Source organism: Botrytis fragariae, assembly GCF_013461495.1.
Source record: "Botrytis fragariae strain BVB16 chromosome Unknown tig00000795, whole genome shotgun sequence".
Taxonomy (NCBI): Eukaryota; Fungi; Ascomycota; class Leotiomycetes; order Helotiales; family Sclerotiniaceae; genus Botrytis; species Botrytis fragariae.
Genome location: NW_023501011.1, coordinates 1,761,730 through 1,776,323, shown reverse-complemented (window position 1 = coordinate 1,776,323; position 14,594 = coordinate 1,761,730). Strand labels below are relative to the sequence as shown.

At 42.7% G+C, this 14,594-nt stretch overlaps 6 protein-coding genes across 6 annotated transcripts; 2 read left to right on the top strand and 4 right to left on the bottom strand.

Moving 5' to 3' along the window:
* Positions 1-393: 393 nt before the first annotated feature.
* On the top strand, positions 394-1,785 carry Bfra_007482 (putative sarcosine oxidase protein; the record flags this gene model as incomplete). The annotated part of the gene is made up of 3 exons (XM_037337854.1): positions 394-1,204; positions 1,256-1,487; positions 1,539-1,785. The coding sequence occupies 3 exons, from the start codon at positions 394-396 to the stop codon at positions 1,783-1,785; spliced, it is 1,290 nt and encodes a 429-aa protein (XP_037187234.1).
* Positions 1,786-1,976: 191 nt separating this feature from the next.
* On the bottom strand, positions 1,977-2,913 carry Bfra_007481 (putative isochorismatase family protein; the record flags this gene model as incomplete). Its single annotated transcript, XM_037337853.1, has 5 exons — positions 1,977-2,070; positions 2,126-2,345; positions 2,405-2,534; positions 2,584-2,801; positions 2,865-2,913. The coding sequence occupies 5 exons, from the start codon at positions 2,911-2,913 to the stop codon at positions 1,977-1,979; spliced, it is 711 nt and encodes a 236-aa protein (XP_037187233.1).
* Positions 2,914-5,726: 2,813 nt separating this feature from the next.
* On the bottom strand, positions 5,727-6,755 carry Bfra_007480 (putative ribonucleoprotein; the record flags this gene model as incomplete). Its single annotated transcript, XM_037337852.1, has 2 exons — positions 5,727-5,964; positions 6,019-6,755. 2 exons carry the CDS (start codon positions 6,753-6,755, stop codon positions 5,727-5,729), a joined length of 975 nt encoding a protein of 324 aa, XP_037187232.1.
* A 592-nt stretch (positions 6,756-7,347) lies between these two features.
* On the bottom strand, positions 7,348-9,213 carry Bfra_007479 (putative ubiquinol-cytochrome-c reductase cytochrome c1 protein; the record flags this gene model as incomplete). Its single annotated transcript, XM_037337851.1, has 3 exons — positions 7,348-8,537; positions 8,607-8,922; positions 8,989-9,213. 3 exons carry the CDS (start codon positions 9,211-9,213, stop codon positions 7,348-7,350), a joined length of 1,731 nt encoding a protein of 576 aa, XP_037187231.1.
* Positions 9,214-10,278: 1,065 nt separating this feature from the next.
* On the bottom strand, positions 10,279-12,170 carry Bfra_007478 (putative dna replication initiation factor cdc45 protein; the record flags this gene model as incomplete). The annotated part of the gene is made up of 3 exons (XM_037337850.1): positions 10,279-11,565; positions 11,844-11,889; positions 11,941-12,170. The coding sequence occupies 3 exons, from the start codon at positions 12,168-12,170 to the stop codon at positions 10,279-10,281; spliced, it is 1,563 nt and encodes a 520-aa protein (XP_037187230.1).
* A 315-nt stretch (positions 12,171-12,485) lies between these two features.
* Bfra_007477 (putative ribose-phosphate pyrophosphokinase 1 protein) lies at positions 12,486-14,184 on the top strand (the record flags this gene model as incomplete). The annotated part of the gene is made up of 3 exons (XM_037337849.1): positions 12,486-12,601; positions 12,654-12,801; positions 12,860-14,184. The coding sequence occupies exons 1-3, from the start codon at positions 12,491-12,493 to the stop codon at positions 14,182-14,184; spliced, it is 1,584 nt and encodes a 527-aa protein (XP_037187229.1). The 5' UTR covers positions 12,486-12,490.
* Positions 14,185-14,594: the final 410 nt, after the last annotated feature.

Genomic DNA, 14,594 nt, shown 5'->3' with positions numbered 1-14,594 from the left:
AAATCAATTGATAAAATAGAAAATGTTTAAAAATATTAGCGGAGGTTGCCGGAGCTAAGATAAGGATTTTCCCCGCCAAAATGTCTAGTCTTGAATGCCTCGAGGGTGCCTCATTAGAAATAGTTGATGCCTGATATGATTGATCAATTATTAGTCAGCGTCATCCCATTCATGTTGGTCAAGTGAGGGGAAGCAATCGTACTTCAATTCATCCTATTGTCCAAAACGAACCATTCGTCGTGATATATTGAGAGACAAATATCTCACACCAGGTAAATAGATATTGATGAGAAGATGTTATAGTCTTCTCATTTCGCATGACTATCGCTGCTTATATCGCTGCTCAATGCTTCGGTTGACAACTTGCACATACTTCACCTTACCACGTTCACGATGACCTCTCAAACCTCTATGGGTGCTTCTTATCTCATAGTGGGCTCAGGAGTGTTTGGTACATCAACCGCTTATCATCTCTCACTTACACATCCCAATTCATCAATAACTCTTCTGGATCGTTCGTCCTCCTTTCCATGTTCCCTTGCTGCTTCTCATGATTACAACAAGATTGTTCGTGCCGATTATGAAGATATGTTCTATTGCGAGCTAGCGCTCAAAGCTCGTGAGATGTGGAAGAATGATCCATTATATAAGCCATACTATCATGAGTCTGGCTTTGTTATCGTTGATGATACTGGTCTTGGACGAAGAATCATTGATAATTATGAGCAACTGGGTGTTTTACATCATCAAGCTAGGATTGTTGGACCGGATGAAATGAAAAGTTTGTATGGAGGATTATTTGAAGGGACTGATTGGAGAGATGTGAAAGAAGTCTTCATCAATGAAGGTAGTGGATGGGCTGAGGCTACAAAAGCAGTTCGCAAGGTGACCGAGATGGCAATGGCGAACGGTGTGAAGTTTGTCAAGGGAGACGTGGAAAATCTTGTTTTGACAGTGGATGGTGATTGTCTTGGCGTGATGACGAAGGATGGTAGGACCTTTCGCGCAGACAAAATCATATTATCGACTGGAGCCGGTACAGCGAAGTTACTCGCAGATTCCGCACCGCAGATGCACCATATCCTGGCTGAGGATCGAATCACTGCAGCTGCAATTGTGTCTGGCCATGTCAATTTGAGCGAGTCCGAGTACGATAGGATCAAGAATACTCCAGTGTTCGATCATGCAGTGGGAAATGTCTTAGGTAAGTGGTGGCTAAATTGAAGGTCAAACAACGATATTGAATCTCAAACAGGTGCAGTACTCCCCCCCACTGATGGGATTCTCAAATTCTATCTGGATGTCACTCTCAAAAATACATCACTCCATCAACGCTCAGGTCATATGATATCAGCCCCACCTGATGAAGCTGATCAAGCGCAACATAGCGTTCCCAAAAAGCTTCAGGAGGAATGCTACCGAGTAATGAAAGGGATCTACAGTGGATTGGCCGAAGATCTAAACTTCGATTCTTTTCGCATGTGCTGGTAGGTTGGATTAAGGACCTTTTCTATTCTCAGATCTAATGCTGTAATTAGGGATGGAATTACCCCGGACCAAGATTTTATAATCTCGATACATCCACGTTGTCAGAATTTGCACATTGCTACGGGAGGTTCTTTTCATGGGTGGAAATTCTTACCAATCATCGGAGATTATGTTGTGCAGATGCTTGATAACAAATTGGATACTAATCTTCTCAAACGATGGGCATGGGATCGTGATCAAAAGGGAAGTGTACATAATAAGTTTGTTCCCAAACGAGAACTGAGGGATTTGATATGACTTGGAAGTACGCTTTTTATTAATGACTAGGAGTAAACTAGGAGATCTAACAATCTATTGCAGAGCTGATGCAGTTCAAGTGCCCGAGTGTAATTGCCTTTGTGCAAACAAGAAAATGTACATTGTGAGAGTTCGTTTCTCTGAACAGTAGAAATGGTCAAGCTTTGGCTTTTGGTTCCTTCGAGAATCATCTAAAGGAGAATTTGGGCCTCTCCTGGCTGGACGGTACCGTTTCCGATAGCATAACCATGGGCGCGGGCAACCAAGGAGTATGGAACTAAATATCTGTACATCTATTAGTATCGGATTTTCCCTTGGAAATGGTAAACTGTTCACTTACTTGTCAAGGTATGGGAGAACCTCTGCGGCACCAGGGGTGTTTCTCCAATCTCTCATCAAATCCATGGTAACTCCAAACAATCCCATGAGATGAACACCAGCTTGCTCCATACGTCGGTTGGCATCCGATGCCAATTTGTCACTGAAAGTACCACTTGCTTCGGTATTGGCCCAGACATCATAGCCGGCTTCAATAAGTGAGAGAGCGAGGAAAGAAGTACCTGTTGATTTGCATTAGAATGGGACGCCGAAATGCAATCCGAGTAAAGGGTCAACTCACAAACTTCGGTGACAATTCCACCAATGATCAATTGTTTCTTGCCAGTGGCTTCAACAGCGGCACGGAACTCAGCATTGTCCCATGCATTAACTTCTCCTTGGCGCTTGATGTAAGGGGCAGTTGGGTGCATCTATTATCATTAGCATCATTTCGGAATGATGCAGCTCATAGGTACTTACGGCAATGATCTCCTCTGGGAGGTTGCTGTTTGGTCCTTGCTCAGCAGAAGTGGTCAAGATGGTTGGAAGATCGAAGAGATTTCCAAGGGCTGCATGACCGAGAAGTGATTGTCTGAAGACAGTTGGGTCATAATCTCTCACGAGCTCAGAAAGTCCAATCTGGTGATCAATGACAAGCAGAGCGGCGTCACTCTTGTTGAGACGATCAAAGGTAAAACCTGATGGGTCATTAGCATTCGGGCTCTGGTTGCAAAATTGAAAATAGCAGTCGATTTACGTACCTTCAACGGCAATGGCAGAGGCCAAGATCATGGAGGTAGAGAACTTCATGGTGTTGATGGGAAGATCTAGATTGAACTTTAAATTATTGAAGTGAGTCTATGATGATGATGAGATGAGTGATGAGGATGATAATTGAAATGGTTGGAAACTCTCTTCCTCTTATACACAACCTCTTGACTACCAAGAGACCTCGAGGCGATAACGGTACCTCCAATATCTCGATATGTCTCACCGATCTAGATCCACCTACCTCATCACACACAAGGAAGTAATCAGAATACCAGGCCCCCAGCTGTGCATCTAGATGATTCAATCTCCGTCACAATTCACAATTTCTAGTAGTCTCCACGATTTCCATAACTTTACCTAACGGACAGCCCGACAACCGACGGCAAATTCGCCGTCACACCAAAAAAGACGACCACTATCAACGCCCAAAACCAAATACTACCTTGACTCACCTATGAATCTCCTCCGATACTATGAAGAGGCTCGCTTCAAAACGAGATATTTCCCCTCCGGGCACCTGGTCCGTGGGCATCAATCGTGTGGAGAGCTCTCATGCAAGGACTTTACTCAGCGCAGAAACAATCAAGCTTGATGCAACCGCTTCCGAATGTGTAAGCAGATGTTCTCCATCTATAACCGAGTGTGGAGTAAAATGCGATTAATTACCATTCTTTTACAAATGTACTAGCACGGAAAATTTTCTGCTTCGGGAATAGTCAATTTTTGATCATATAAAATGTGAGCTGATTGGTAGGATAGGGGAATAGATTGGTGCTGGTGCTCCATAATTCTTGATGAGTAACGAAGGTTAAGAGAGATGTCAGCAATTGACAACGATCAATCGATCTTAATTTACCGTGTATAAAGATGGCTTGGCGAGATTTGGTATCATTTGGTAAGAATCTTCAAATGGATTGCTCAGGCACGGTAAGCAGATTGGTGAAATGAAGAGGCGGTTATTAATCGAGGTGCAGCGATGCCCAGATCACGGGATGGAGAAATTTTATGCTGTATATTGTATATTGTATTTTGTGTCAAGATTGGGAAATCATCAGGGAGATCTTGGTAAGCGGATAGAATGGATGTTATAGGGTCGTGAATTTACTTGGAGGTGGGTCGTTTTACTTATGCGTTCGCGATGTCGACGTCTAGATGGTGATATGTTTTATATGGCAAATAATTTTCTCTGTCTGTGTACGCATATAGTTTGGAGATGATGGTTCTGAGGAAATTAAACATAGAAGGCTTAAAGCGATGCTCTATTATTTCAAACTCTTCAAAGAAGGGTGTGTTCTCGCTTGAGGACTTCACCATTCATTGAATGTGCATTGCGGAACTTGTGTGCTGCAAATGAGTACTTGCAGCATCTTCGATATTGCTTTCTCATGTCACATAGGCACATTTCAGCAGGATGGTGCAAGATGTTGATCCTCGCAAGGGCTAAGAAGCAGATCATGAATTCGTCTAGAACTTCTCGTTAACTGCAACTTCTTCACCATTTTCATAATGAAAAATGGCCTTCTTGAATACTCCAAAATTTCCTACGTATTCTCACTTGAAGTTTGAAAGGTTTGAATCTGGTTCCGATCGTTTGTCGCCTTTCCATACTCAGACAACAAGAAGCGACTGAGTACGTTCTCCTCTTACTTTCATACTAAAGTCTCCGCCTGAGCTCTTTGAGTATGGAGAAGAAACATGAAGCATAATCGTCTCGCCACCTTTTATCGTTTCATTTAGATGGCTAAGAGGAAGTGTGACAATCATCGGAAATTAGCACAAAGTACGGTCTCGACCAAGATGAGTCTTTTCACGGAAATTTCCATGTTGCTACAGTCAGTGGAGTTCTAGAAACGGAGGGATACTTGCGGTCAAGTTAGGAGTAGGAAAAAGTGTTACGAGAGTCTACGCGATATCTGGAATGCCAGGTACTATGTCAGATATTACTGATAGCTCAGTAATTTTCAAAATTTACTTGAGAGGAGTAAGGTATATGTATGATGGCATTAATCTATATAATTTATGCTAAAGTCTCATATTGAAAACATTCTCCTCCCTTAGTCCCTTCCGATATTGATTCATAAGTTATCTATTCCCACGCGGAACCCCTATTTCATACAATATCCCCTTCCCACTCCCTATCAAAGCTTCGCCTCAATATTCCTCTTTTCAACACCCAAAACCTTCATGATCTTCTCCAGCGCCAGTATATTCTCTTCTGCTGTACGCACTTTCTACCAATCCTTCTCATCAAACAATCTACTCGACGAGCACAATATCAATCAAATATTCTCACTCGCATCTATCTCAATTTTTGAAACTTCTCGTCGTGTGATGCCATGATTCATAAATAGTATTGAAAATTTAATATTTGTGTCAGGTATTAAGGATTCAAAGGATCGAGCACTTGTTTTGTTTAATATAATTTCTTCCATGTCAAGTATTGAAACTCCAAGTCTCAAGTGAAAGAAAAGCCGCAGAAGACATTCGAACTCCCTTTAGCAAACCCAATCTTATACATCCTTGCAGTCTTACCCTCCTTCATTCATTCAAGAATACAGTCGATACATATTCCAGTCAAGGTTCACTAGAGGAAGTATTCAATCAGTCCAGTATCTACCAATGTGTGGATCAACAGACTGTAAGAACCCATTCATATTCATTTTGGCTAATCCAGCACATGACTTGCTACAACTTGGATAATATTATTCAAGCTGTTGATTCTAGCTACATCGTATGATCCAGTCCTGCGATAAGATTATATCTGATGCATCTATGACCATGCAACGCAATTTGGTGGTTGATTGACTCGCGACGATCACTTACGTATCGAAATGACTATTATCACAGTTTACCTACTCCCAGCGCGAATTCCTCTCCATTCCCATTTCCATTTCCCTATCACTGGTTCTATCTCTTTGGGACTTCGTAATTGACATCGAGACCTTCAACGGAGATTCTCTATAGGATGTACCATCGATAGCTCGCATAGCCTCTTCAGCCTCCTCGCGGCTGACGAAGTCAACGAAACAAAAGTTTCGTCTATTATCCAGATTGTTTTTACGAGGGCTTACCCTCTTACTTACTTCATCACTAGAGAAAGTTAACATAGGGTCGTCCAATTCCAGATATTCAAGATAACCTTACACTTTGAAGCCCTCGAAGATAGATCGAATCTCCGATTCATTCTCCGTCTGATCCAGCATTCTAGGCAACCCACCAACATATAGCTGTCTACCTTCTTCTGTAGCCTTTGAAATCTGGAAATATCTCAACGCATCATTTGGTCCGTTTTGTGCCGCAAGTCTATCGTGTTGCGAGTCTCTAGCCCTCGAATCCCAATTGCCCCAGCGATTATAGCCAGGATTGGCATTCTCACTGGCTACCACTTGATCTGGACCGCCGCGTCTAACGTTCCCCTTGGGTTGACAAGGACGACATTTAACCGGTCGACCAGATATTGTAAGGCCCTCCAAAATTTGCATAGCCTTATCTGCCATCTCCTTTTCTGAAAACTCAATAAAGCAATATCCTGGACAACGGCCCGTGAAAGGGTCAATAGATATATGAACGTTCGCAACAGAAGCTATGCCGTACCTGGTAAGAAATGCATTAATAACATCTGGTGTAATGGTATAAAGCAAGTTCCCCAAATAAACACGTCGGCCTTCTGCAATAGCCTGGAGAGTTTCAGGCAACTCTTCATTTTGTCGTTCCGGTCTGTGGACTTTCACGTCCTCGGCCCGACTTCGTTCTGCGAGAGGCACGATAGGTTGCCTTTGACGGTGATCATCTCTAGGTGCTTGGTTGGACCAGTTCATTGGTCTGGATTCAGAGCTTGTATTTGCTGAGGCGCGAACTCTCCAGTTTGATGAATCGGTCATGATTGTGTAGCCGGGTTCAAGAGCCTCTGTCTGGACTGTAAATGGAATGAGAAAAGGACTAAAAGCGTATTTTGAAGAAGTGATGAATTCGATTCTTATTCCTACTAGGGTGAAATCTATACAAGATGCTAGAAACCAATTATCTGAAATGAGTATTGTGTGAAGTTATTAGCTTTGTACTATGGTATTTACTGTGATATCTGAATGGAAGGATCTTACCTATTTGAATAAAGACTTTGTAAGGAATGGAATCATGTGAAATTGAAGAAGCTTTTACACATTAATCAGCGAGGTACTGGACTACGCAGACATAGACCCAAATATCTACGACAAATATCAATCGTAGCATTCTCGGCACATATTCCAAGATCCGTCTCACATAGCTCAAACTTATTTTTCATTTTTACACCCAGATGCTCGCCAAATGTAGAGTAAAATTGCAATGTATGTGTTTGTATTCAGAGTCCAGCATCGCTACGTAACATAATCTCGACTTGACATTAATAACCTAAAGTCACAGCACTCTCTCCAACCTTCTCATAGTATGCTCCATTGTTGAACCCCCGCGGAAAAATATACACCAAAACAAACACTACTCAACCATAACGTCATCATCGTCTTCTGTAAGATCAACAACGACCGCTGTAGCAGGATTTGGCTGTTCGGTATGCGATTTAGAGACTGAACCACTGGCAGTTCTTTCGTCTGAACCAGGGTTGTCAGTTATGTTCATCGGGGTACCATAAGCATTCCTAGCAATAGGTTCAGGTCTCAATAGCAGAGCATTGATACCAGTTCCGTGAGAGACAGTGGGCTTATGGATACTAGACTGACTGTTTATGGGCCCGTTTGTATCTACCCTACTGTTTCCACGCATGAGCCTAGCATTTTTATCAAGCCTAGTACCCCAGTTCGCCATAGGACCACCACCGCTACCCGGCCTAGGCGGAGAACCGACTCGTGACAACATAATAAGGTTGCCCGAGAAGTTTTCTGCTGGCTCAGGATTAGGTGCATTCCTGTCAAAATTCAGCGTAAAGCATTCTTCAAGCGATTTGAAATCCCCAAGATGTTTAACTTCCTCGTCGCTGAGCTTGCCGCCATTGTGAGCAAGTTCTATGGTATCTGTTTCACTTACCCCAAGGGCTATATACTCTCCGTGTAGCCGCGCAACTTTCTGTTCTTTTTCCAGAAGTTCGGCTCTGAGCGCAAAAATTTCTTTCTGGAGCTTATCCTGACAGCTCGCATTGTCCTCTCTCATGGTTTTGATAGCATCGAGCCGACGGACCATGATTGGCATACCAGATGCCTTCCGATCAACCTCCAAACAATAATCGAGCTTCTCTTTCCAGAGTTCGAACTCTGGAACGAAAATATCGTCTCGAAATATGTGTGCGATTTCCAGAGCATCTTCAATCATTGCCTTGATACTGTCGATTGCGACCTGTGTAAGTCTATGTACCGCAAGATGGCGTATCCCGCTCACCCGTAAGAAGAGGGAATTAAGAGAAAAACGTGCTTGACGACCAATGGCTTCAACTGGTATCTGACATTCGTTCATTGCGCCCCACCATAAGTTCAACTCGACATTTTCGGGGCATTCCCACGTGTTCGCATTCAGCATATTAGGAAGCCACTTTTGTACGAATCGATAGCACATTGACTCTAGTGCAGTTTGCAAAGATCGGAGTATTGTTATTTGAAGTATGAAGGGCAAATAAGGGAGATTCGACTTTCGCTGGGAATAGTGACCATGAGGATTGTCTTTGAATCTTGGACGGACTAGAATAAAATCGTTCAGATTAGCTTTATACAAAGAGATTTTAAATCAGGGGCCAAATGAATTCCTACCCTCCGAACGTAAGCTTTTGTCAGAATAATGGGCTCTTTTTAATCCTCTTGATCCATAATATCCAGGTATTTGGCCTCGACCTGATTTAGCGTCCTTGCATTGGGGTTTTGGAAGATGAAGTTGATCTGGTCTAGTTGGTACAACAGACGAATCTGGACGACAAAGAACGACCTTTTGGACAGTTGTTCCATCCTTGGTTGTCTTTGAGATCTTTCCCCCTTGAACTCTTGGGTAGGATCTTATTGCCCGTTTATCCGCAAACCCTTCAACAGGTGTCAGGTCATCTGCTTTACCATGTTGCTTCTCATCAGATTGCTGTAATAATTATGGTTAACAAAAGGCACTTTCCCACTCAATAAACACTGATCAAACAACACCAACCTTTGCATTATTGATCTGTTGCTTGTCAACACTCTCCCGATCATTACCGCCATTACTAGATTCTTCAGAAGATCCATCATCTGAAGAAATTTCAACGATTTGTGTAAAGGTAATAGCAGTTTTTGGAGCAGCTACAGCTTCATTCAAAATACTTGTGTGACGAAAGCGTTGTTTAGCAGCATCGTTTGTGTCTTTCATGATTGTATCCTTCATGATTGTATCCATGATTGCAGTTAACAAAAGTCGAGACTGGAAGTGAGGTTGAAAGTAGAGTTTAGTTGTGGAAGAGAATAAACAAACAATAAACCATATTGATAAATTGGTAATTGTGGGAGGTCGGGACTCGGAAGTAATGAGGTCAGTGTGGTCCGAAATGGATATAATATTCACTTTCTTATTGAATTTCTCCTTCCTATCCCGTGATAAAATGAACCTGCTACTGCGGCCTAAAAAGGTAAGAGTGAATGGGCAAAGAAACAGAACTAGATGAAGATTTATTACCTAGAAGGTATTTACATAAATAAGATGCAAAAATTGTAAAAACTACTTTGTTTCAAACTGGTATACACTTTAATTATATATACACACATGTATAAACTGCTTCTGAAGGATAGAGTTACCGTACTCAATCCCATCAGCAAGCCAAACTCTTCATTGCTGTAAAATATTCTTCCCATCACAGACCCGACTTCTGAACGATGAACTCGTCATGAGCATATAAACATGAAATAGAATAGACTCTGTTTTTGTCTGCTACTATTGCATTACACAGATTCCTGCTAGATCTACTAAGGCTCACCACGGATCTTTGATTGAATTCACTACTCACGAAGCTTTGTGTTGTTTGCCTCAATCTCTATAACCCTTCGGTCTAATCTCTTGTCCCTTTCGCCTTTTACCTCTCCATAATTCAACATTCCACACCAGAGCCCGAAAGGTCTTCATCTGCAACAATGGTAGTGAGACCACTGAGGCTGTTATAAATCCTGCTAGAAAGACTTGAAAGGCTGTTGGTCCATCAAGTGCCAAAACATAAATCCATTCTATCCAATCATTTTGATCCATGGATGGTTGGGAGCTTTCTCATGAGTAGTGGTTTGTACCCTTTAATTCTTGAACAAGATTTAGAGTCTATGTGATTATTGCCATGTCTGTCATGAAATGCAGGACCATGGGCCTGTCTACATGACATGAACAAGATTTTGTGGACAATCATACGATCATCAAAGCAGCTGACTTGATTCAACACCCAGTGTCATGCTTGAAGTGGAAGCTGTCAAGACGATCATATTACCAATCAGTACCTAATACATCAAATGGATTTGTTGGCTTTTTGTTTGCTGTACCATTTCGATTCGAGTTGTCCCGCTTCCGTTTCTTCTTTTGCTTAGATGCTTCCGCAGAAGTGGCAGTAGATATTCCAATGGTTTGACTCAAATCTCCAAGAATCATTTCTTTCATTGTCCTTAAGATGTAGTCCATTTTTTCGAACCCATTGAGATCACTGAGACATGGCAGGTCTTGAAGCATATCATTTAGTTGCAACAGTGGTAAAGGAACTGAGTTACGGCCACCAATCAGGGTCAAAAAGCTTATCATCTGCTTCAAAATTCTGAAAGAGTAATGAGATCCTTGGATTTGGGCTATGACATGTATCATATCCCAATCCCACTCACTTTTCTTACGGATACTGTCACTTGGGGCTGAGATTTGGAGTCCAGCCAAAACCTTTCTGCCCAGGCTTACTTTGTCTATCGACTCCGACCACTGGGCATCCTGTGTAAATGAGATTGAGGTCCAGTGATCAGCAGCGCTTTGTCCCTTGACCTTGGACCGTGTCTCGCGAAGGAAGTTTATAACTTCAGTGCAAGCCTCTGAAATGTCTGGAGCACCTGGAATTTCCCACTCCCTCCCGCGCGAAGCATTGGCTTGCCGTTTATTCTCAAAAACGGAGGTCCTCCTCTCTTCGACTGGAAGTACTAGATTGATACAACCATATGCCAGTTGTCGGATGGATGTGGACATCTCCCAAGCATTGGTTCGAGATGGGGAATCAACGAGAAATGGAAGAAAAATGTTGATGTTATTTGCACCATCCTGGAGGCCGCTTGAAGATTGGGAAAGGCCAAGACATTTCATAAAATAAGGAAACTGAAGAACATACTCACAAATACGAGGATCAAGAACTTGCAGAGCAGTCTTAACTACAGAAGGTTTGAGCAGCTCCGAACTGAGAGTGGCTACATCAATATCCACTGGCAAATACTCCTTGACAAAGTCTTTATACATTTTTTGGTGCTGATTGATGGCGGTTAACGCAATTGCTTGTTTCAGCAACTTCGAAAAGCTACCATGACAATCCATGAAAATCTCAAAAGCAAGAGCACGAATACCATATGAAGGGGGGAGCCCTAATCGCTTGATGATGGATCCAGCATGGAATATTTGGGACTGTAGCATCCATGAATCGGCCTTGGATGAAACTTCAACATCTTGAAAGAAGCTCACAGAACTGTCGGTTCCAATTTCATGAACGAGAAGATCGGAATCGCCAGTGAGAATGATCCCCCATATCGGCTAACATAGCTGGCACAATATGTATCTGCTTCCCCGGGAACAATCGTGACGAGATGTTTGTATTTGTTAGAGTTTTGTAAAGCTTCGATTATTGCAGGTACGAGAAAGGATGATGCTGGAAGCTTTGTGAAGTTGGGACGCTGGGGGGAAAATGCGAAAGGAAATGATGTAGGTATAGTTCGGCTTGTCGATGAAAGTCGGTACCTCAAACCAGACGCATATTCTTTGTGATATTTTTCTAGCTGCTGTGTATTTCGATTAAGCCTTTGGTAACGAACATCTAATTTGGCTGGGGGTAGATATCCATCAAAGTATATCCTTTTCCTGCTACGAGTCAACACAACGAAGAGAAGCCTATAACCCCGTTGAACTCACACAACAGCATCGCTCCTTTCTAGGCCATCCAGCCATGCCAATACAGTGTCTCCAAGCTCTTTATACGATGGATTTGCTTCAAAGTAGTTTCCCGCAGACGTTTTGGTACCTAAACATACATGGTAGATATGATATGCCAAACCTGGACCGTCAATCACAACATCTTTGCCCTTCAACGAATCGAGAGTTGTATAAGGACGCAAGAAAGTTATTAGATGTGGAATTCCCATTGCGTTAATGGCGACAACAGTGCTTGTACATTTGTGGTATTTGGCTGTATTTATTGTTTGATAGACCTGGCTCAAGATGTTTGTAATGAGTGAAGTGAGTCTTGTTTAGAGTGAGGTTTGAGTGAAGGAATGATAAATTTTGGTGAAGGGATAAACATTTGAGTTCATTGTCATTGATTGATTCCCCAAATTTCAGCCCGACCCCCCGCTAGCGCAATCAACCCCACTACATATCCTGGATCTCTCGCCAAAACTTTTTCTTTTCTTCTTGACATTGAAAAAGCATCTTCAACCAAAAAAAAAAAAAAACATCATTCAAGATGCGCAATACACTCATCTTCGCCGGCAGCTCATGCCCAAAGCTCACAGATCAAATATGTACGAACTTGGGAATGGCTTCGGCCCCAGTCGAGCTTACTCAGTTCGCAAATGTACTGTTTCTCAACTCCCAGAGAAGCAGACCATTCAGCTAATAAATTCTAGGGGGAGACAAGCGTCAAGATAATGACGAGCATCCGAGAGAAGGATGTATTCGTCGTTCAATCGGGTAGTTCTAAAATAAACGATAGTATCATGGAGCTTTTGATCATGATATCCGCTTGCAAAGGAGGATCCGCGAACAAAATTACAGGTTTGTGCACCGAGTTCCATTTCTTACCATCGCAAGACTTAATTGCTAACTTCTACAGCTGTTCTGCCATACTTCCCATATAGTAGACAGTCAAAAAAGAAGTCTCACCGAGGAGCTATCACTGCTCGTATGCTCGCAAATCTTCTACATGTTGCCGGAATTAATCATGTCATTACCGTCGATCTCCACGCTTCACAAATGCAAGGCTTCTTCAAATGTCCCGTCGATAATCTTCACGCGGAACCATTGATTGCACGATGGATTCGGCGCAATGTGCAGGAGTGGAATGAGGCTGTTTGCGTTTCCAAGAATGCTGGTGGTACCAAAAGAGTAACATCTCTAGCAGATGCTCTGAAACTCAATTTCGGAATGGTCACAACAGACAGAAGACGAACCCCCGCGAATATGTCAATGAGTATGATCATGAATCAAATTGAAAACTCTACAGGCGAAGATTTGCATGCAGACATCAATAAGCTACACATTGGCGCATCCCCTGCAGCGGAAGAAGAGACGGCAGAAGAGTCAAAATATGACGGAGAAGCAGACCCTACCTCTTCAATGTTACTGGACGGCGATTCAGTCTCACATCAAACAAGAGCCCGTCAAGACAGCCATCCCTCTCCACCACAACGTCTACACAATGCGCCATCTGCCATCAGATCTGGGCATCGAAATTCTGTTGGAGCATCCTCGCCTTTGATTCGAGCACACACTACCCCTGCACCAAGATCTACACCTGTCGATGAAGCGATAGAAGCACAATATACTGATGAGCGTGCTCGAGAGGTCACCCATGGCCGATTGGTTCAAGGTCACATCGTTTCAGATGACTATCCTTCGCCTACACAATCCGCGATGTCATCTTCGTTAATTCTCGAACGTCCTGAAGATGATCCCATGTCGATTTCTATGGCATCTTCAATCTTTAATCCTGAGCCACACGCACTCGGTGGAACAGCTGACGCTGCTGGTGATGCATCAGATGAGGAAGAAGAAGGATTTAAAGACCCAAGTCTCGAACAGATGATTACGTTAGTAGGAGATGTTCGAAATCGTACCGTCTTCATCGTTGATGATATGATTGATAAAGCCGGCAGCTGGATCGCCGCAGCTGAAACAGTTGTCAAACGTGGTGGTGCCAAAAAGGTCTATTGTATTGCTACGCACGGCCTCTTTGGAGGAGATGCTCTTGAAGAACTCCAAAACTGTGACTGTATCGACACCATTGTCGTTACAAACTCATTCCCTATCCCGCCAGAGAAAGCAAAAGATGCAAAGAAGTTGCAAATTCTAGATTTATCAAAGTTACTCTCCGAGGCCATCAGAAGGAATCATTATGGAGAATCTATTTCTGCTCTCTTTACACATTCTAGCGATTAGATTTCTGGTTTACGATCGTATGATTAATATCAAAATCAATCTGCAATTTGCTATATTCGAAGATTTATACCCATAGCGTGGCGTACGGTAGCGGAAAGACGGAAAGGATTATGACTGAATATTGCTAATTAGCAAATGGGACGGAATTGCATTTTCTTGGAAAGAGAATTAACGGCGGCGCAAATTCATAGAACCAGGTGTTCTCCATCGTCTCGTCCTTGAGTCCTTCAGGTGCAGTGATACATTTTGATATTATTCTCCTAAGTATGTCTCTTTTTTCCCCTTCCGTCATCCCGATTTTCTTCTCGCGTTGATCCTGGAGTGTTGATGCTTAACCTACACTGGAATATTTCCAACCTTTTATCCCAGTTTCCCTACTTTTTTTTTTTGGCATTATCGTTTTCTTCATT